General features: G+C 35.5%; 4 protein-coding genes and 2 non-coding genes across 6 annotated transcripts; 3 read left to right on the forward strand and 3 right to left on the reverse strand.

The window, feature by feature from the left end:
• Positions 1–935: 935 nt before the first annotated feature.
• On the reverse strand, positions 936–8444 carry LOC121751668 (peroxisomal fatty acid beta-oxidation multifunctional protein AIM1-like). Its single transcript, XM_042146468.1, has 18 exons — positions 7974–8444; positions 7819–7890; positions 7294–7356; positions 7148–7204; positions 6995–7062; positions 6808–6889; positions 6643–6698; positions 5844–6146; positions 5606–5692; positions 4516–4690; positions 4202–4323; positions 3644–3807; positions 3319–3573; positions 3020–3141; positions 2808–2929; positions 2525–2673; positions 1958–2096; positions 936–1322 (listed from the first exon to the last, which is right to left on the reverse strand). The coding sequence occupies exons 1-18, from the start codon at positions 8044–8046 to the stop codon at positions 1278–1280; spliced, it is 2154 nt and encodes a 717-aa protein (XP_042002402.1). The 5' UTR covers positions 8047–8444; the 3' UTR covers positions 936–1277.
• Positions 8445–11834: 3390 nt separating this feature from the next.
• Positions 11835–13476, reverse strand: LOC121752712 (rop guanine nucleotide exchange factor 9-like). The gene is made up of 6 exons (XM_042147812.1): positions 13360–13476; positions 13129–13283; positions 12972–13046; positions 12632–12898; positions 12200–12520; positions 11835–12116 (listed from the first exon to the last, which is right to left on the reverse strand). The coding sequence occupies exons 1-6, from the start codon at positions 13472–13474 to the stop codon at positions 11835–11837; spliced, it is 1215 nt and encodes a 404-aa protein (XP_042003746.1). The 5' UTR covers positions 13475–13476.
• Positions 13477–14962: 1486 nt separating this feature from the next.
• On the forward strand, positions 14963–15062 carry LOC121753416. The gene has a single exon (XR_006040396.1). It is a non-coding gene; the product is annotated as a small nucleolar RNA Z43 (small nucleolar RNA).
• Positions 15063–15225: 163 nt separating this feature from the next.
• LOC121753417 lies at positions 15226–15322 on the forward strand. Its single transcript, XR_006040397.1, has one exon. It is a non-coding gene; the product is annotated as a small nucleolar RNA snoR1 (small nucleolar RNA).
• A 2976-nt stretch (positions 15323–18298) lies between these two features.
• On the forward strand, positions 18299–19714 carry LOC121752713. The gene is made up of 3 exons (XM_042147813.1): positions 18299–18700; positions 19070–19258; positions 19428–19714. The coding sequence occupies exons 1-3, from the start codon at positions 18299–18301 to the stop codon at positions 19707–19709; spliced, it is 873 nt and encodes a 290-aa protein (XP_042003747.1). The 3' UTR covers positions 19710–19714.
• Positions 19715–20192: 478 nt separating this feature from the next.
• LOC121750823 (ras-related protein Rab7-like) lies at positions 20193–21935 on the reverse strand. The gene is made up of 7 exons (XM_042145439.1): positions 21877–21935; positions 21738–21774; positions 21561–21662; positions 20848–20994; positions 20693–20773; positions 20457–20605; positions 20193–20250 (listed from the first exon to the last, which is right to left on the reverse strand). The coding sequence occupies exons 1-7, from the start codon at positions 21933–21935 to the stop codon at positions 20193–20195; spliced, it is 633 nt and encodes a 210-aa protein (XP_042001373.1).

Below are 21935 nucleotides of genomic sequence, written 5' to 3' on the forward strand. Positions count from 1 at the left end.
CAAGCTGTTGACATTGGCAGAAATTTCCTTACCGGAAACTATACTCTGTGGGGTAACCAGCTGGCAGGTAAGATTACTTGAAATATTGGGAAGCTCTCCATCCTGGAACAACTACACCTACACATAAAAAAGCTAAATGGCACCATTCCAATTCACGAGCACCCTAGTGATGAAATGCTGGTTGAACCCGAGGGCTCTCTGAATCTTCTAGTTCTTGCTTTAGGGGGCAGTGGATTCCCTGGTGTTGTCTCGCAGTCAAACCTACCTAATATAGATGTTCTTGACTTGTCTTTCAATTATCTAAGAGGAGTGTTTCCGGCTGGATCGAAGAGTTTTAAGACCTTTTCTACTTGGATATGTCAAGCAACCTGCTCTCGGCCAACTTCTCAGTTGTACATATTAGCATTCAAGCAAAACTCTGATCTAGTTGAGACAAGACTGGAGTTACCAGTGTTTGTTAAGCCAGCAGACGTCTCTGGCTTGCAATACAATCAGCTTTCAAGCCTGCCACCAGGTTTGTCACTTGGCAATAACAGCCTAAACGGAGCTATCTCAGTTGAGATTGGTAGGTGAAGTTCATCACAGTCCTCAGACCTCAGTTGCAACAACTTCCCTGGTACCATCCTGATGATGCTTTGTCTGATCTCACTAACTTGGAGAAATTGAAGGGGCCCTTCCCACGGGAGCACAGTTCAGCACATTCTCTTATTCGAGCTTTAAGGAAATCCAGAGCTCGTTGGTCCATTATGCAGCGGATGTGATCATCCGACCCAATCTGCAGCGAACAGAGGAACAAGTACTTGTCTTCACAGCTTAGACATGCCCAAAGGGCTGTAAGCTAATGAGATATATTGATCTTGATATGTCTACTATCAGTAAGTAAAGTACAGATTCACACAGACATTACATGTGTAGTGGATGATAGATATAGCATGTGGTGTAACATTCACCCAACTTCATTTTTTTGTCAAGAGAATCCACAAATGATGAATGAGATATTACTCTAAGCCAACATCATTTATTGCAATCATTTCCACACTTACTCTACACATTATACGATCTTGTACTAGATGTTCATAATAAGTTGGTAAATGTTGGATCAACACGATATTGTCTGTTACACCACTACAGAAACAGATAACCTTTTGCTCTTTATTTTCTCCTTGGGTATTGGAATGAAGGGCTGATTGAGGAGCCACAGAAAGCTTATGTTATTACATGATTGGCACAAAATAAAGTTATTTTCTCCTCCTCGCCCAAAATATCCAGCAGAAGAATCACAGGCGCGCCTTTGCTGCAGGAGATGTCGCGGCAGGTGCACTCTGGATATAAATTGACTTCGAAGTTATAGTAAATATATATAGGTGACTAAGGCCACAAAAGTTTGAGCACAGACAAAAATATCCATGGAAATTCAGTAATTTGTTTGCTGATTATCTCTCCTTGTTTGAATACAACTGAGAAGTAGGCATTTTAGACAAATGCAAGACCAAATATGTTATCATATCCGTATGTATAAAGGACTCACTAAATCAGATTAAAGCATACACGCTAATGAGGAAACTAATCAGGAAAGGAATAACAAGTCTATATGTTATCATATTCGTTAGTTTTCGTTATATCTTGTGACAATGCATTGCCATTAGATTCAAAATCGTTCAGGAATCAAACAATAGAAAACATTGATGCAAAAAGACTTATAAAATGTTAGATACGAGTTGATCTTTGATCTCCGTCTAATGCCAGCTATACGAGTTCTATGACGATGGCGATTAAGATGAGAAACCTTCTGCCAATGCCAGCTATTAAATACTCCTTAGCAAGTAAAATTAACTACCTATAGACTACCATGATATTAGAAGTACATTTTCTTTTCGACATAAAATACATAACTAGGAGTATATAACTATAGTGAAAGACGTGTAACATGATATATTAAGCTTAAAATAATAATTACCAATGGGATTCCTCTGGTTGCTCTTTCTTCCAGATACCGTGATGGTCTGAAGAAGTTACCATATAGTTCAGACCACTTCTGGAGACTTTTGTATATGATGTCTGCTCCAATAGTGTCTGCCCAGAAAATAATACCGCCGCTGCCACAGTAAACAAGACATTTCAGTATTACTTTTTCCAACATAACTAATACGGAGTCGTAATAATATTTTCTTGGAAGATCATGTCTGAACTTTTCTAATATAACTAACAGCACTGGTTATTTTCTTGGAAGATATGTTGGGTATATGTAACACATGATTATTAATTGGCCACATCATATGACTATATCCAAAAGTAATTGAGAGTACTTAATTAGAATGTACATTTTACTCTCGATTTCTCAATAGTTCGCGTGAAGGTTTATTCTTTCCTTCTAAGCTTTTTGCATCATTTGAGAGAGGAAACTAGACTACCTAGCATTCTATGTCACTTGATCCAATAAGCCCATGAGAAAACTGAATAGTGAAGCATGGAAATGGTAAGCAATCTTAAATTTGCAAGTTGAAGATTGGGATAAACAACAGACCGATAAGATGGGAAACTCATGCCAAGAATAGAGGCAGTATCAAGATCCGATGCTCGGACAACCACCCCTTCATCTAATACACGACATGCTTCATTCACTACTGGAAACAGTATCATCTGAATAATTTCTTCATCGGTAACAGATATAGGCTGCATGGACAATTCCAGAATATATTGTTAATGTCGAACAGAATTGAATATGTGGCGAAGGTAAAAATATTAGAGACAAGGATAACAGGTTTTATGCATGTCTTGGTTATGAATTAATAAAATCTTTGCTGTACCTTGCCACCAGGCATGATATTTATAGTTCTTCTAGATTCCTCTATTATCGGGAGCACAGAAGGATCAGGTTTGGGCTTGCTTCCTTTCTCAAAGATATAATATCCTTTTCCGTTATTTTTACCTGCAAAATTGTGATTGATATCTGTAAGTATGATTTGAAGATGAAAAATGAAATCTTTCTACAACAAACAAGAAGATAATTTATAACTACCATTTCTCCCATTCTTTAAAAGAAGCCCAACCAATGGAGATTGAAAGGTCCTATCAGGAAATGATGTACGGAATATTTCTGTTGTTGCAACAACTACTCCATAACCTGCAACATCCTGAAGCCTGTAGAAGTACCAAACTCATATTCATCAATAGTTTGCTATCAAGAATCATATGTATAAAACATAAATATTATCAGTAAATCTCGAATGTAGGCATCTTCATAACTGGAAAAGATGCCAACCTCAGCTACAAAAAGAAACTTGAAGATGAATATGTAATGAAAGGAAAGAAAATTACTGGAACGGCCCCAACGGAAGGCCAAAGTTGCTGATAAGCTGATCAATTCTAAATAAATCAACTCCCAAGTGTAACAGAAGATGTGCACTCTGACTGTAGGGGAAGAAGGCTCTATTCACTGCAAAACCAGTGCAGTTCCCAACTACAACAGGAACTTTCTTTATGATCTTCCCAACATTCATCAAATCAAGAATTACTTGTGCAGAAGTCTCCTCTGTCCGTACAACTTCCAAGAGGGGCATCATGTGAGCAGGGCTGTAAACAATTGCATCTCAATTAGCAAGTGAAGCAATCTATGATAGCAGCAGAAGGTGACAGCGTGTACCTGAAAAAATGTGCGCCAATTATCCGATCTTGTGATTTGGTTTTTTCTCCAATTACATTGAGGTCAATGGTAGAAGTATTTGAAGCCAAAATACAGTGAGGTGGGCATGCCTTCTCAATATCAGCAAAAATTTTCTGCTTCAGAGGAATATTTTCAACAACGGCCTGAAATAAAACACATGTCAGAAAAATTGCGAACTAGATAGAAATTGTACCATTGATTAATCACGCCCTAGAAATGCTGCAATATAGAGTTGAATCAACCATGATATGTTAATGTATAATGGAGTAGATCTAAAATTTATTGGTATTAAACAATGGAGATTAGATGCAAATCAAGATTCACAGTCTATTATCTAATATCTATAGAAGACACTTCAAGAGAGTGAGTAGACCATGGAATACTTTTCAGGGAACTACCAGACCTGGTCATAGGTAAATATTAGGATAGTTTTAATATGAACCAAAGACTGGTGCTGATATCCGTAATCTAGAAAGGAAAATGTGACAAGTAACTGCTTAGATTATGGGGTTAAATTGCAAATTTGCAAGAACTTACTTCAATAACCATATCCACATCCTTGAAATCAGAGTAGTCCAAAGTGCCTTTAACCATCAAAAGGGCTTTCTCTGCTTTACCCTTTGGTAATTTTTTTCTTGATACAAGACCTCGGACATTCCCTTCAAGATAAGCACAGAAATAAGTCATAGAAATTCAATAAACAGAAAAAAAAACATCCAGCCTGACTGAACTGTAAACTGTCATATCTGTAATTGTAATCAGACAGATATCTATTGTCAACACTTGTTCTGTTGGTTGGATGGAAAAAACAGGAAAATTCAAATATTTGTTGATAGCAAGTTATAACTAACCTTCAATTGCTTTTATTCCCTTCAGAAGATACTCAGAGTTTATTTCTTTGAGGATGACATATATATCGCTCAAAATCAGTGCTGTAGCTATGCCAGAACCCATTAGCCCTCCACCAATAATAGCGACTTTCAATATTTTCCTTGGTTTTAGTCCAATGTCAGAAACATTTGGAACCTATATCATTATAAGTTAGCTTTCTAATAAGACAAAAGATGCAGAAATTTTAAGTAATAGCTTTAATGTTCAGAAACAATAAGATGCAGCATGGCAGCCCTTCCATAATGATTTTTATGGACTGTGACAGAAATTTTGTAGACATGACAGTATGACACGGATGATGGCGCTACAGTGTACAATACTTCACTCGGGCTTTGTTTCTTATCGAAACAATGCTCTGATTCTTATACCAGCAAACCCATTATTTTTTTTATAAAATGTGCCCTGAAATACTTTCTTTACAAATTGGAACAATTCTAATCCAATAACCCGACGAGTGAAAAATAATATTTCCATCTTAGTCGAAATTTCAAAAGGTGTTATCAGCAACAGATTTCTGAGACTCTGTAAGAGGCTATTCACCCTGTAAATCTACAACTGAAGAAAGGTGTCTATTATATGCAAATGTAACAATTTGTTTGGGAATCAATATTCAAGTACAATAGTAAGCTGTAATCAAAACTTTTGTTCTGGAACAAGGAGGTAGCCACACCATTTAACTTGGAGCAGGGATAACGATTCATTCATTCAAGTAAAATTCATAACTGTAATATGTCATAGCTTTATAATAGCTAATAAAAATGAATACCAAATCATGAATTACTTTTATATCTCCAATAAGTCATAGCCAGAGAGAAGAAGTGTATCTTGTAGGATGTCCATGACCTTTTTCACTAGACCAAAGTGATCACGAGAAGATAATTTACATCTTGCAGGATGTTTCAAGTTTGAATGGTTCCAATGCACATACAGACACTTGTGTGGACAATTTTTCTAAAGAAACCTCAACATTTACATATGTTCTATTCCCATTCTTGATAAATCATACAGTATAAGTAGTTATCACAAAAGTTGTTTGCTGGGTGACTGTACCTTACTTGTTGCCCTTTGAGAAAAAAATGCATGCACTAGACCCTTTGATGCGTCTGTAAAGATTAGATCTTTAAATACGCTTGACTCCTGCAGAAAACACATGCTGGTAAGATGCTAAAGTGCAAGGGGAATTTCCGGAAATCCATTAATATATCTTGTAAGACATATGGCTGAACAAGAAGTATTATCTAAATTGCGTAAGATAACTTTTGACAGCCCAAGTTAAAAGTAAAATTACCTTCAAAATTCCATGATAACCACCGTGAATGATTCCTTCCTCAATTACATCAAGACATGCCTGGTGCTGAGGCACATTTTTAAAACTCTGTTTGGCCTGCTGCCTTGCTGTTTTTATTATATCAACCACTTCTGGAACGGAACCAAGTTTGTCTATCCTATGAAGAGAGCGTATCCATGGTTTGCGCCTCTCTATGATGTCTAGTGCCCACTGGCGGGATGCTTTTATTAATTCATCAGACGGAACAACAGCATCAACAAGCCCTAGATCATTTCCTTCTTCTGATGTTATTGGTTTAGAAAACTGTAGCCAGTAGCACCACCAAAGAGCATCAAAACAATGCAAATTTCCAAACACATTGCATGAAGACATGCAGTATCATGAGAGCGCGAGAACAATGCACTGAAGTATAAAATTAACGCATTCAATTTTTCCTAGGTAATGCGGTCATCAAACAAGGTGATGCATTCATGATTAAAAAAGGGTTGAAAACGGTTCTTTGTTGTAACAATAACTAAGGATTCTCATTTGAACATATGAGAGGGATCAAATAAGTTCACTTGTTGTTAGTACATTAGTCCAGAATCTGTTGTGTAATTTGCTGCTCTGTAAAAAATGAAATATAAACAGTCAAATTACACAGCAGATTCAATAATTTTATACGCCCAATGTAGTGGAATAACGTACTGACAATAAGAAAGAGTCTAGTTTGTGTGTGTATATCTATATATATATGGAATGGTTTGAATAAAAATTTCATACTGTGATAAAGGTTCTTGATATATGTATGGAGACCTACCAGCATAAGTTCAAGTGCTTTAGGAAGCCCAATAAGCCTAGGGAGACGCTGTGTACCTGGAATAGTACCATGACCAAGATAGAGATCAGATGGTGAAAACTGAAAATTGTCTGCTTTGAGATATGACAGTGAATAAATATACTACAATATTGCAGGAGTTCATACCTCCTGATCCAGGAATAACACCAAGAGTAAGTTCAGGCAGACCAAGTAGTGTGTTTGGCGCAGCAATACGTGCATGAGCAGCCTGCAAAATGTGTGCCACTGTGATTGATTGGAAATAAACTTCAAGGCATATAATAAACAGATGTAACATAGGACACATCAAAGCAAGTCAGAGAAGATCACGAACCAAAGCTAGTTCCAATCCACCTCCAAGTGCAAGTCCCTGCAAGGCAGCAACAGTAGGCTTCTTTCCATCTAATGAAAACAACATTAAGCCTCAGACAAATTAAGTGCTAAAAATTAAATTTCAAAATTCAGATATGACAAATTATAGGAGGACCTTCTATTACATTGACCGCAACACTAATAGACGTCTCAGGCAAGATGGAACCATCCCCTGCGCAGTTAGAAATCCAATGTATTCTCGAGCATGAGGCACGGGGTTATAGCATAATAAAAGAAGAGAAGATCATAGTACATAAAAACCTGTTCTATGCACCCTCTCAAACACATTTATGTCAAAGCCGCCAGAGAATTTTCCAGCATCACCTAGAAGTTGATTAGACTCATAAAATCAGCTATCAGTTAAAGCAAGATGCAAAATATCCTCCACACCACGACAGAGCTCAATATAATCACAACCATCAAGTTAACCATGCCACATAAATGGCTCTGATATGGTGAGCTAGATCATTACTTATACCCAATAAAAAAGTATCATGAGACAGTCCACAATTATCTACAAACATTCGCACCTCACATCATCAACACAGAATACGCATCTGAAAATCAACTTTCACTAGTTTATAATGTGTTGGCGAGCCTAACCATTCTGCTGAATCCTCTATGACTAACAAAGCCTCAAAATACAGAAAATACAAACAAACAAACAAATAACTAAACTGAAACCATCATCCGTCGGTTTTAACTTTTAACAGTGAACTGAAAACTACTAAAATTCTGACATCTAACAGCATGGATCAAGCAAACAAAGATAAAATAGCGATTTACCGGTGAGAACAACAGCTTTGACGTCGTCTCTTCTCATCGCCTCAGCATACTTCTCCTTCAGTCCATCAAAAACTTGAAAAAAAAGGAGAGAGAGATCGATCAAAACATAATGCGACAGGTCCATTTGTGAGAGAGAGAAGTTGAGCGAAGCTTACTGGTGAGTGCGAGAGCATTGACCGGAGGGTTGGAGATGGTGATGACCGCAACGCCGTCGTCACCGACCTCCATGATAACTCTAGGCTGCCCTATGTTTAGCGCGTGTTTCTTCGGGAATAGCAAAATACACAGAGAGGTAAAGTGATGGAGCAGTGAAACTGAAAATGAAGGGGATCTGAGCTGGTATTTATATTTGGAATGGCGATGGCGGTATACAAAGTAGGAGTAGAATATACAGCAAGGAGATTGGGCAGAATTGAAAGGGAACTACGCCGCCCACATTGGTTATTTACGGAGCAATTTTTCTACAATTACCGGTTTTGTATCACACTCAACAACGCCTTTGCCACTTTTCTCTCTGCCTTTAATATCTGGGAATTCACTCAACATTTTAATTTGTGAAAATCACATGGCATTTTCTAACAATAATGCCACGATCTTAAAATTCAAACTTTCAATCATCAGGGGCGACGACCAAAACCCACAAACTGCTACTAGCTTGGAATTCATGAAAATTAGTATTCCAAGACCCATATCATTACGTCAAAGTTGACACATAAATCGTACTCATATGATGCACATTCTATAAAATAATACTCCATCCGTCTCTAAAGAGTACGAACTTTAGATTAGACACGGATTTTAATGTATTATTGGTAAAGTGAGAGAGAGATATAAAGTTTTTTAAGTATTATTAGTAGAGAATGGATCCACTTAATGAGAGAAAATATTTTCAAATTGAAATGTTTATACTCTTTGGGGATGGACGAAAAAAAATAGTGCATACTTTTTAATAACGGAGGGAGTAAACAAAATGGACGTAGGACATATTCAACTTTAGTTACCACAAGCTAATCATTGATACTTATATGAATACACGTGAGAGGTGTGATCTCTTTACCTGCAACATCATTGGAATAACAAAGTTTCATATGGATCAATTATTTCGAGCAAAGGTAATTAAAATACAAGAAAAGGCACAAAAATTAAGTCTAAAAATATTAATCCAGACTAAAAAATTAAATGTTTCACATTCATCTAAATAACTATTTAATTTGATACAAAGCTAAACGGATTCAACTTCAATACGAACAATGTATATTACATTCACAAATTAAACCAAAACCCACAAATTAAGTTATAAATAACAATAGTAATTTTTCATAATACTAAATCAAATCATAAACAGCGTTACACCAATAATCTTAAATTAAAGCTCCAAGACCAAATCGTGAGCATAACTTCATTTGAGCTAGAGAAAACACCAGGAAGTTGAAGTTTAAAATGAAAATTAAATCAAAATCCTAATTATTTGTAGGTACAAAACTTTAATTAAAGGGTTAATTGGGTGCAATCAGGGTATATTTCTACTTTAATTAGAATTTACTTTTTCAATTAAAATTTATTACTCCAGTTCCCAGTAAAATTATTCATTATAATAGTAGAATTTAATCAAAACCTTGAATTATGGTCACTGTAGTGAATGATATTCAAGTCAAGTATAATTAGATAATTGTGGTCTGGTCATAGGAAGGGCCCCTTTATCGAATGTGGGCCAAACAACGATAATTATTTAAGTGACAATGACATTTCATTAGATATTTAAAAAATAGTTATGGTCAAATCAAAAGTGGCATCATTTTAATAAGTTAAAAATTAAAAGATCTGTAAATGTTGTAGATTGATAGAGATGGAGGGATTGAGTCAAACTCCATCACAACCCTCGTTCTCCAAGCCAAACCACGTTAATCTTGATGCACGTAAATCCTTACATGATTCGATATGTGAAAATCTGCTAAGTACTTTAAAAAAGTTAACTGTTGAACAAACAGTCACGCCACACGGCACACTCCATTTTAACGGGTTGTTAATTACACCGTATTGTACATCATTAAATGGTTGTTCAATTTGTTAAATAAAATAATTATGAGATGTCTAAGTCAATCTAGGATTGGTTATGAGATTATTTTAATTTGATGAGATCACTATAACTTATTATTACATAATTATACATTTAGGATTACGTTGTAAGATTCAATCTCATGAACCAAATATAGTAAGAGTATACTTAAAACAAAGAGTTGGAGACATCAATGTATGAATGGTGTTAATAAAATGCCCACCTTGGTGTATGATATAAATGCCATATTCTATAAAAGTTCCAAATTTTCGAAATAATATTTGTAATTATTATATATGCATTAGTTCTGAATTTTTAGAAAGAATATTAATTGAATAAAATATTTTTTTTAAAATATGATGCTTAACTAAAATTGTAGTATAAGTATATTTTAATGTATACATCAATTTTTCAAAAAAAATTTCGGATTTTGAAGAACAAATTTTTACAAATCCAAATCAAATACACATAGTATTTTAATTTGGTTTTGTTTCATGATTCAAATTAAGGATCTCTATTTTACTAGGGAATTGATCAAAGTATAACTAATATCAAGTGTATAACTAGAGAACAAATCTTAGTCATTATATCAAAATGGTCTAGTTTACTATATGGGCAATTTAGTTCACTATAAGAGTGATTTAGTTCATTGCATGAAGGAGTGAATCAAAACACCATTATAGTGAAGTATTTACTTTGTGAATGATTTAGTTCACTGTAAATGCATTTTGGTTCACTCCTTCCTATAGTGAACTAAATCGCTCTTATAGTGAACTAAATTCGTGTTCTCTAGTTATGTATTTAAGTAGTGGTTTCCCTAGATCAATATTACTCACCCAATTAACTATTTAGACTAAAGTAAAGGGATTAGCATATCTGTATGTGTTGAGAAGATCATATCTGCACGTGAATGTTTGTGAAACTAATCAATGTATCAACATCTTCAACGCACTTTTCTAGATTTAGGCATTTCCAACCTTTTTCTTTTTCATTTATCCGCACTTATCCATCCCAATTGCAAATATGGGGATAAATATGATAGGAACGTGTATTATAGAAAAATTATCTAGTCAACGTTTAAGAATAAAAGACAATAAGAAAAATAAAATGGTGAGTTCATTTTTTTATATGAAAATATAAGGAAAAAAGATCTTATATTCAAAAACAGAAAAATATTCATAATTTTAGTAAATCGTGATTCAAATGCTACTTAGTTTTAATTTATCACAGCGTTTTCGAATTTGGCAATAATGCGGCTGCACGTTTGTCAATATTTACAAAATTTATTTTATCTAACACGTCTAATTAACGATTTACAGAAGTAATGAAAGTATTTGGTGATTGCACATTTAGCGCAGGCTATTTTCGAATATTTTTAATGCGATATGGTGATGAAATGAAAATTTTGCGAAATCAGGAGAAATTTTTATATTATGCGAATAACATAACTGATCATGATTGCATCGTCGTATCATATACATAAATATCATAAATATGTATCATACATTTAAAGACCATTTTTACAGTTCACTCTATATTTGGAAAATGAGAAGTATCTACTTTGATATCATTTCTTAGATGGTTAAAAGGTTGGCTAGGCTGATTTTGACAGCTCTACCAAGAAGTGTTGCATTAAAACAATGTTGGAAGCCCTCGAAAAGAAACCGTTGTTTACTACATTCCATTATAATGTGATGAAAATTTAGACTAAACCCTTTTTGCCAATTGAGGTATCTATTTGTAGCCATGAAACAACCCTCCATAAAAGTTCATAACCATCCTAGTTATCCAACAAGACAATTCTAATTTCACTTCACCCTTTAAGTAGTATGAGACATTTTTGCAATTATAACAATCTTGAATACAAAAACCATTTTTTTCAAGTAATCAACATCTCATTATCTTGTTATCATTTGCTTCATCTCATGGACATGAAGAAGAGCAACAAAGCTTTCCATCCTCAAACATCAAAACTACATTTTTCAGGCTCAACTCCCCACCCCATGAAATCTGAGATTGTCATTGTCCTTGACATTGGTGTGTTTATACCACAACTCATCTTCTCCACCGGCTCGTCTCCTGCGCTCATGACGTTGCTCTTCCTTGGCAACATCGTAGCCCCCGTGCCAGATTCCCGAGCCATGGTATTAGCATACAGAACGTCATCTATACGTGACATAACCGTGTTGGCCAAGGTCTCCAGCACTCTCGAATAGCTCTCGAGGATCGCTAGCCCTGCATCCTACACCAAAAAAACATATTAGTGAGTCACAGACAAGTTTGAACGGCCCATAAATAGACCCAAAAAGGAACTCTGTACTCTACTTTGTTGTACTGGATTTTGGTTATGTCAAGTGATGATTGAGGAAGTCCAGGAAACTGATGCTTCAATAGGATCAAGATTGTCTCTAATCTCTCCTCGAAAATACATCTCTTCTCCGTGCTCACGGTGAAACCCCATGAAGGCTTGCTATCCTTGTTATTCATTTTTCTCTTCCATATCACAACTGATGCCTCAATTCTGTTCTTGATATCCACCACTTTGTTTTCACATGACAAGTCCAGGGTTGATAGAAACTGCTGAGGATCAAACACCTCATCAGTTATGCTTTTGTAGATTGAATCACCTAGGCATGATTTCCCATTCTACATGAGCATACACACAATAAGTCAAGATATGTGGTATTGAACTCTTCTTGCATAACTTTGACTATTTATCATTTCAACCTAATGCCTTGTTTGTTTAGTTCAAGGTACCTTCGGAAGAGTTTCCAGGTAGGTTTCAGGGACATCCATGTCTGATAAAATCTGAGCATTGATGGCCATGGATGCTTTGAGCACTTGAACCACGGCGTCCTTCTGCTTCTGCATGAAGATGCACGAGTCTTGTGAGAGGCCGTTTGGCGGAACCTTGATTGTAGGAAGCCACCACTTGTCTCCTCTCTGAACCCCTTTCTCAGACTCCTCAGCATCTCTTGAGACATACCAGTATTCTTGCTCATTCTTGAAGTTATCAAGTGTGTCCTATCAAATCATGCAATGCTATTAACCAGGCATTGCAAATGGATCAATGATTTGTGTTTGAGCAGGTTCTTACAAGGAGCATGGCGTCAAGCTTGCGCAGAGCTGGGATGTTCATCAGGAGGTCTTTCCTTTGCTGTGTCACCATTATCTTGCAAATAAACAAAAACAAGTTATTTTGGTTAAATGGAATTTATAAGACTTGTATATCATGTATATGGTGTTAAAATTACCTCCATGCTGGTTCCATCTTTCCCTTTCTGCTCAGAAGCAACGAATTCGACGATGTAATTTGTGACAGACACGAGCCAATCTACTTCTCTCTTCCACCTTGCCTTTCTCTCTTCAGACATTGGCTCTAGCTTGCATTGTTCTCCAAATACAGAAGCTGCAAAAAAAATATAAATATTGATCAAATTAGAAAAATAACTGGCATTTGAAATTTAATACTAAATGAATGGTACCGGCGAGATTGGTGAGGGCGTTGGACAAGGCGAGCGCAGAGGAAACACCCTTTCCGCTGCCGGACATGTCTTCACCAAGGAGCAGCTTGGAAAACCTCTCCTTCATCATGTCCATTTCTAGGCCAAAAAATGGAAGCAATGTCAAATTCAGACAAGGATCTTCAACATATTTGTTATCTCTTATAACAGAATATGAGGAACACCTGAAACTTGCTTCTTCTTTGGTGGTGAAGGAGCTGCTGCTCCCTCATTACCATTGCAGGAGGAAGAGGAAGGGCTCTTGTCGGTCGCATTCTCAGAAACATTTTCAGCTTGCTCAACTTCCATAGATTCAATAGTACGTTTCTCCATTATCTTGTTTACTGTTGTATGCTTGCATCTTTGTCCCTCCTATTTGATCTCAACAATGCCAGCATTCTGCACCGTGTTCCGATCATTTGCATACCATGTGGCAGAGAGCAAGGAAAAGAAATGATACATGTGATCAATCGATCTCCTCTTGTTTTTCTTGTTTTTTTGTAAGTTTTTGTTGGAGGTGGTGCAATAGATGGAAATGGATAATGTGATTGGCAGGAGATTTTCAAAACGGAGAGAGAATAAGAGATGAGAATGAATGGATAAACTTTTCAAGCATGAGCAAGAAGCCCGGGAAAGCTTACATAATTTATATAGTAGTACACAAATCAACAATGTTCATAAGTCAAAGTGATTAAATATTGTGGAGATAATCATGATTTTAGACTAAGTTTATTTATTGTTCTGCATATCATTACAAATTCTATTTTTTTTACCTATGAGAGATATAACACGTGACCTACAACTATGTTAGAAAAATCAAGTATGACAAAGACACTAAAAATCTGAAAATAAAGAATATAGCCCCGTGATTACACAATCCACCTGATACGGGCTCACCGGAGAACAACCGTCGAGCACCGCCACCACCTAAGTCATCGTCGCCACATCGGCTTGCACATCTGGCAATGACCTTACGGCGATCACAAAGGACACGAGGTCCGCCCAAGAAATATGTAGATTGGACTTAGATAATTTCCAATTAATTATTTTTGTCAGGTTTATTATTTTATGTGAATTTATTTCCTTTCGAGTCGAGCATATCTATAAGTAAATTTTCAGGTTTTCTTGAAAGTTCTTTCCCAAATAAAATTAGGAGTCAAACCGCCTAGTCCTATAAATACTTCTAAATCAATCATTGTGCAATAAGAAAGAATTAGAATTAATATTTCTTCTTCTTTCTCTCTTTTTGTTAATTAAGTCACTTTCTATTTTAAAAAGTCTCAAAATAATTAAATCATTTCTATTCTTTTATAAAAATAATAGTATTCTATTTTATTTTTTCTTATTTCTTCGTACTTTATTATCTCTTATATCAGGGGAAAAATGTAGGCCCAAAAATGTCATATTTCTAATAGGGCCGCACCATAAATCAGATTCTTCAAATAGCATACGTAAACCCTAGTAGAGTCCGCAGCGTTTCTCTATAAATAGCATAGCAAAACGCATTATCAATAGCATCACCACAGAGTCCTGCTTTGCAAGTGAATTTCAATTTCAATTTCAATTAAATCATCGTGTAGAATTTGGGCAATGACGACCAACTGTGATAGGTCTCGTTCGTCGTAATGGCATGTTACAGTGCCTTGCCGACCATCCTGTTATATCACCACCCATAAACTGAGCCCTCCTTTTATTTTTCAAATCTATCCTATTTTCCTCTTTATGGCCGATGATTAAATTTCAATTTTGACAAGCATATGTCTGAAATCTTTAGGTTTCTGATTCGATTACAATGTTAATTCCTGTTAATTTTGAGCTGAATTTAAGTATTGATATGTTTTGTTATTTGGCTGTCGATGATGATTGCTGCTAATTATTCTGACACCTCTTGTATGAGAAGAGTCGCAAGGCTCTTCTGTGAGCAGATTATGCAACTCTCTGAGCCCAATCTTAATCAATAATTTCTCCAATTGATTGGCTATTTGAGTTAATATGTACATATTTTTGGAATTGAGGCTTCGCTATCTGGTTGGCATGATTGTTTCAATTTCTTGTTGACTCGTTCCCTAGAAGCAATACTAATTGTGCGGCCTTTTCTTATCTATTTTGAGAAACGCTAAGGCAGCTATTATCATTTTAATAAATTTGTTTTTGCATTCCTTTTTTATTTCTCTTCTATTAAAAATTATTATTTGCTCAATTATTTACTAACCAGGTTCATTGACTTAAACTCCCCACGACTGGGCCACTTTAATGGTGTAACTATATAAAGCATCATACCATCCTGGGCATCTCCAACCATATTCCATATGACTCATCTTTGCAGTTGAAATTAGCTCCAATCATACTTCAATCATACTCCAAAACTCATCTCAAATTGTACTTTTTTTTGCGTTTTAGAACAGTATCTACCCAAAGATGGAGTAGACTGTAGCAAAATGCAAATCTGTTTTTTGTTTTTTATTTTTAAATTGCAATTACACTCTTCCTATTCATTTATTCTTGAAGATGATTATCTGTATATGGAGAAAAGGCCATCAGTTGTTTGAACAACGGAGTTGCAAAAATTGAGGAAGAAATCGCATCTAAGAAAACAATGGAAGTGGGCGCCTGTTTTTTAGTCATAAAATTACCTTTTTAATTGGGCTTCAAGTTAATTGGGGTATTGGGCTAATTGATATGCATTTGAATGGTCTATCATACTTCAACACATGGATATCTTTACACTTTTAATTGAGCATATTTTACTTGACTCGATATGCTTTAATAAGAAATAAAAATGCACATCTAGAACTTCGAGATGTATTAGTTGATCGTTTGTGGGAAAATTTCTCAAATACGCAGTCTTGAATTTTAGCTACTTTTTCTGTGTTGTCCTATGTTTTATATAATCATGATGTCTTTGAATGTATTTTAATTTATGTTTGAATGTTATTATAGTATGTTTGATGTATTATAATTTGAAGCTAGTGTATATTTTAGTGAATGCATAATATATTTAATATATATATAAATAAATATGTTATTATAAATAATTGTATCAAATTATTAAATTATATTTGGAAAATTATTAGCAAAATGTTGTTGGATGAATGTGTAATTTAAATAAATATGTAGTAAAGATTGAAAATCTAAGTGAATATGGAATATTCTTTTGAGTTTTGAGTTTGGTGTAAATGGTTGAAGTAAAATTACTGTTTGATGTGACAGAACTGGAAAAATTGGTTTGAATTTGGTGTAAATAGTTGGAGATGACCTTAATACTATCCCTAATTCAGGCCTCATGTCCCCTCCACGTCATTATTTCCCTAAAACGACAACTGCTCTAACCCTGCGGGCCTCATCCCGGACCATAACTATTAAATTGCACTATTCATAATTTACCATCTATTTTACGCACGTTGAACAATTATAACACGAGAAATTCATTTTTAATTCAAAAATAATAAATTATAAGCTAAAATATTAAATTAGAACATAAAAAAATGCAAAAAAAAATTACTCTTCTTCCCCTTCCTCTCGCCCCTCTTCATCCTTCTTCAAAATGCAAAAAAAAAAGAGAAAATTGAGGGTGCAAATGCAAAAGAAACCAGAAATCGTCGCCCTCTTCTTCCTCTCCCCCTCACCCTCCTTCCTCATCCAAATGCTAAAGAAACCTGAAATTGGGGCCCGGGACTTGAAAAAGAGCACCTCCAACGTCGGCCAGGCCGGACCCTCGCCGCTTCCTCAGGCCGCAACTGCGGCCCTGGGACCGGCTTGGGCCGGAACTTCCTCTCCTCCATCGCTGGTGACGCGGGCCGGGACCCAAGTGCAGCCCGGCCCCTTAGCGTTAAGGATGCTCTCAAGAGTTTGGGAGCTTGATTTGACTCGTTTGGGATCAATAAAGGTTAACAGTATTGCCAGACTTAGAAGTTAGAACGTACTACTAGACTACTAGTAGAAATGTCTCCAACATATTTTTATACATTTACATTTATATTAAAACTATATCAAAAAGCTATTCAGATTTTGATTTAAGGAAGAAAAATAAAAATACAGAGACAAAAAAAATTATGTTGTTGACCGTTGAAAATTTATTTTATTTAAAGAAATTGAAAATTAAAAAAATAGTATAAAATTATCCTTCTTTCTCAATTATAATTATTGTTGTACCGTTTTTCCCCCATCTTATAAATACTTCATTTATCACAGTAATTTTTTTCAGACCCTATAAAATTTCTTTCAAACTGATTTTATCTCTTAGTTCCACTTTCAATTCAAGTATGGTTGTCAATTCAGAAATAGCTTGGTGGATTGCGTTAATGGAGAAACATTGTAAAGAGTATTACGACAACCTCGTCGCTCCTCCTCCTGCGTGAAGAACTTGGCGCTACCTCCATTGTGATTGGGAGAATCTCGCTCAAAAGACTCGTTTCGAATTATGTAGTATTTTATTGCTGATGATAAATTTTAATTTTAGAATTTTAATTATGTAATATTCAATTTTTAAAATAATTTTCATCTTTAGGATTCAAATATAATGCTTAATTTATATTAATGGTTTGGAAAAAAGATATGAAAAAAAATGTAATAGTAAGACTTATGAATAGTTAAATGAAAAGATGGTGGAATCATGGATAGTGGTAAGTCAAAAGTGTTATCTCCGTAAGAAATGAGGTAAAAAAGTGATGATAATTAAGGGGAAAAAAGGATGATGACGAATAGATAAATTGTGGATGCTCTAAACATAATAAAATTTTATGCACATTAATTAAAAAAGCTAATTAATAAACCCACCGTCGATGTAGCATCCACCGTGACCATTTCATGCAATTTTGTCGCTAAGTACATAAATAAATAAATAAATACACCACAAAGTATGCATATATAGAAGCAAGTGACCATTTCTCCCGTGGGTAGATCTTGATATTTGGAAGAAAAGATGATGCACGCGACGTCCGAATCAGACATGACGAGCGTCCGGCCGTCGTCGGCGTCTCCAAGGGGCTACTACGTGCAGAGCCCCTCGCGAGACTCCCACGACGACATTGACAAGTGCTCCTCTTCCAACGACCGTAGCACGCTGGACTCGCCCACCGCTCCAAGGCATTCTCTCACCTCCTCCTCCTCCACCACCGCCGCCAGCCGCCGCAGGTGGAACAAGCACTATTGCAACGTGGTGTCGGAGGAGGGCGCCTTTCATGACGATTACTATGGGGAGAAGGCCTATGCCAGGCAGTGCAATTGCCTCATTCTTGGCTTCTCATTTCTCCTATTCTTTTCAGTGATTTGGTTGAGTTTTTTTGGGGTTACCAGGAATTATAAATCTCAAGTCACCATCAAGGTAACCCTCTTTTCTTCCCCGTCCACGTCCACGAAATAATGTCCCAATTTGCTATTTTGGTACATTCACAATTTAAAGTCTCACTTACTATTTTTACATTTTAGGTAGCGGATCTTACAATCCACTAAACTCTCACACTCACATTCTACTATAAGGGCGGTTCAGTGTGAATGAGCTAGAAATAATATTATAAGTTGACATCACAAATCATATTAGTTTGTGATATTAAGTTAGGAAGTATAACTAAAATTCATAAATCAACAAACTAATATTGAGTTAGAACTGATATGTTTTTTTTAAATTTTTATGGTAGTATTATATATATTTGCAAACTGATTTTATACTCCATGTTTGTTGTAATGGTGACAGAGCTTAAAGATTACAAAATTTTATTTTGGAGAAGGGTCAGACCACACTGGTGTTCCAACAACGCTGATCACAATCAACTGTTCAGCTAATTTGGTGATTTACAATCCTGCCACATTTTTTGGAATTGATGTCGCTTCTTCCCACACTGCTCGTCTCAAATTCTTAGATGTCACCGTTGCAACTGGCCAGGTATTTATTATTATTGACAAAAAACAAATAAAACTAATTGAATAATCAAAGATATCCTAAAAACAAACACATCCGCTCAGTTAGAAACAAATTAGGAAATTAAAAAAAGTCTGAAAAATACAAATATGTGGAATACTGGAGATTATATTTAGATGAGATTGATTATCAGCTGAAGAAATACTACCAGCCAAGAAAGAGCACAAGGATGATGCGAGTGGAGCTGGTGGGGAGAGATGTTCCTCTGTACGGGGCGGGCACGGTGCTGGCCGACTCCAACAAGGAAGCCGGAATTCGGTTTAAGCTCGAGTTCAGTATTCAGTCCAAGGGGCGCCATCTTGGCAAGTTGGTCAAGACTTTGCACACAACTCATTGTTCATGTTCCCCACTTATCACTTCTAAGCTCCTCACCAAACAGATCTTATTTTCCCACGGCGCTTGCAAATACTTGTAACAACACCACTTTCAACCTCTTTACCTTCCAATTTCAGTACAATTTTTACTAGGCCAGCATTGGAAATTTGTATTTGCCTTTTATTTCATTTTAGTATGAGGCAATTATTATACTCCATATGAATATGAGAGTGAAATAAAAGCATAAATTTTCATTTTTATTTTTAGTTTGTCCTGCTTGTTTAATGATATTTTTGACATGCACACGATTATAAAGTATTTCCTTCCAAAACTTACATTAAACGGAATTTATAATCTTAGCTAAAAAGGAATTAATAGGTGTGGACACAATGTATAACAAGCCTTACATATGGTGGTTGTTGACAATCGACCACAAGATAGAAAAATCACACAAATATTTAAAAGAAACTCTAGTTTCAAGAAACCTTAATACCAAGTCTGACTTCAAAAACGACTATTCTCACTATTTATAAGTTGATGTCCTCGCCGTCAACGCCTTGAACTGGATCAGTTGTGCCCTAACCTAACATTGGCAAAATGAGGGTTTTCGACTTGTCATATCAATGGCGTCGGGAAGTTCTCTTCAAAAGTGCAATAAAGATACAACAGTTAGTTAGGACAATTCATTTCAAGTGCAATAAGTTTACTAATGAATCTAAAGGGTCAAAATCTAGCTAAATGGAGATTATGTTGCATTCACTTCAAAACTCATGAAGTGGAAAAAAGCCAAGTAGGTATATAGATTAATAGATAGATGTATAGACTAAACTAAATGAGAGTTGCTTACAATTTTTCCTGACCAGGATCATATTTGAAAGCACTTTTGGCTATGCATTTGAAAGCATCATCCACATTCATTCCATTTCTTGCAGAAGTCTCAAAGTAAGGAATACTGCCATTAGAGTCACACCATGCTTTTGCATCCTTCTCAGATACCTAAAATTGAATAAGCATGCAAGATTTAACAAAATTTAGCAAGGCAACAAGACTTCAACACAAAGAAGATAAGCTAAATAAAGTTACAGCTCTGAGGTTGCCGCCGGCCACATCAATTTTGTTTCCTAATACAATGAAAGGGAATTTTCCAGGGTGTTTAAGGCTGGCCTGGATATTGAAATGAAAAGCGTTAGTATTAGTGGATTGGGAGGAAAAACCGAAAGCAAGAGAGGATGTAAAACCTCATCAAGAAACTGCTTCCTCCATTTGCTGAGGTTATCGAATGATTGCTTCACATTAACATCATAAACAAGCACACAACAATCTGCACCTCGGTAGAAAGCCTTGCCAAGGCTTTGAAATCTCTCTTGACCAGCAGTATCCCAGATCTGGAAACAACTACTCATTCATATATTCATAGCAACTTATACGTGAATTATAATCATTCACATTAGAGGACTGAGTTTCACATTACTTGAGGAAGTCTTTTACGGATAGGTTTCAACTCCAACATTGCTTGTGAGTTCGATGTGCGACAATTAGTTTTACATTTAAGAAAGTTTTATTGATTTCTCTATAAATTTCTTGGGTTTCAATTCCAATTTAATGCATAATCTAGTTGTAAATGTGTTTTTCTAAATCGTAGATACTTTGAGTTCAAAATCCAACCCAACATTTTTTAAAAAGTTTTATGGAGTAGTAGTATTTATTTTATTTTATTTTATTGCAGTCCTTTATCTAATAGGATGTTTATATTTATACTTATATTATCATGTGAATTTTAATTTGAATAATGTTTATATTTTGTTACTATGTTAATTTAATTAAAATTTTAATTACAATTAATTTTCACGTTAGTATAATGAACATCATATATTAAATATAATTTCATTAAAATAAGAAATGACTAGAAAGTAAACAAGCATGAGTGTAAAAAAAAGATGAAGATGGTGACGTGCAAGGTGAAAACGGGATTATCCTCAAACTGGACCTCTTTGGTCAGGAAATCAGCCCCGATTGTAGCTTTATAGTGTTTAAGGTTTCTCCTTTCGCATATCTGTTTTAGCTAGTCAAACCCAGACAATATCTCATCATAACTTTACATAGTTTTTTTTTATTATTAATTTCCAACAAAAGGATACTGATTCATCAAACTCGTTTTACCAACCCTGAAAATGCATCAATCAATTAATCCATCCATCAGCATTTTGGTAAAAATAAATATATATTGTGCAAATTATTCATGTTGGTGTTTAAGTCGAGAGAGAGACCCGCTGTCGCTTATAATGATGACCTTGAGAAGAAGACGACGACGACGATAATAAACCAT

The sequence above is a fragment of the Salvia splendens genome, chromosome 10, assembly GCF_004379255.2.
Source record: "Salvia splendens isolate huo1 chromosome 10, SspV2, whole genome shotgun sequence".
Lineage (NCBI taxonomy): Eukaryota > Viridiplantae > Streptophyta > Magnoliopsida > Lamiales > Lamiaceae > Salvia > Salvia splendens.

Coding starts and splice junctions, on each gene's coding strand:
- LOC121751668 (XM_042146468.1), bottom strand. CDS start 8,046: ATGGAGGTCGGTGACGACGGCGTTGCGGTCATCACCATCTCCAACCCT. Junction 7,063..7,147: donor TGCGGTCAATGTAATAGAAG/GTCCTCCTATAA, acceptor TGTTTTCATTAG/ATGGAAAGAAGCCTACTGTT. Junction 3,574..3,643: donor ATTGGCGCACATTTTTTCAG/GTACACGCTGTC, acceptor AATTGTTTACAG/CCCTGCTCACATGATGCCCC.
- LOC121752712 (XM_042147812.1), bottom strand. CDS start 13,474: ATGGACATGATGAAGGAGAGGTTTTCCAAGCTGCTCCTTGGTGAAGAC. Junction 13,047..13,128: donor AAGATGGAACCAGCATGGAG/GTAATTTTAACA, acceptor TTTATTTGCAAG/ATAATGGTGACACAGCAAAG. Junction 12,117..12,199: donor CCAAAATCCAGTACAACAAA/GTAGAGTACAGA, acceptor TTTTTGGTGTAG/GATGCAGGGCTAGCGATCCT.
- LOC121752713 (XM_042147813.1), top strand. CDS start 18,299: ATGATGCACGCGACGTCCGAATCAGACATGACGAGCGTCCGGCCGTCG. Junction 18,701..19,069: donor AATCTCAAGTCACCATCAAG/GTAACCCTCTTT, acceptor TAATGGTGACAG/AGCTTAAAGATTACAAAATT. Junction 19,259..19,427: donor TCACCGTTGCAACTGGCCAG/GTATTTATTATT, acceptor ATTGATTATCAG/CTGAAGAAATACTACCAGCC.
- LOC121750823 (XM_042145439.1), bottom strand. CDS start 21,935: ATGGTTTATTATCGTCGTCGTCGTCTTCTTCTCAAGGTCATCATTATA. Junction 20,995..21,560: donor ATCCCGTTTTCACCTTGCAC/GTCACCATCTTC, acceptor AGTTGTTTCCAG/ATCTGGGATACTGCTGGTCA. Junction 20,606..20,692: donor CCGGCGGCAACCTCAGAGCT/GTAACTTTATTT, acceptor ATTCAATTTTAG/GTATCTGAGAAGGATGCAAA.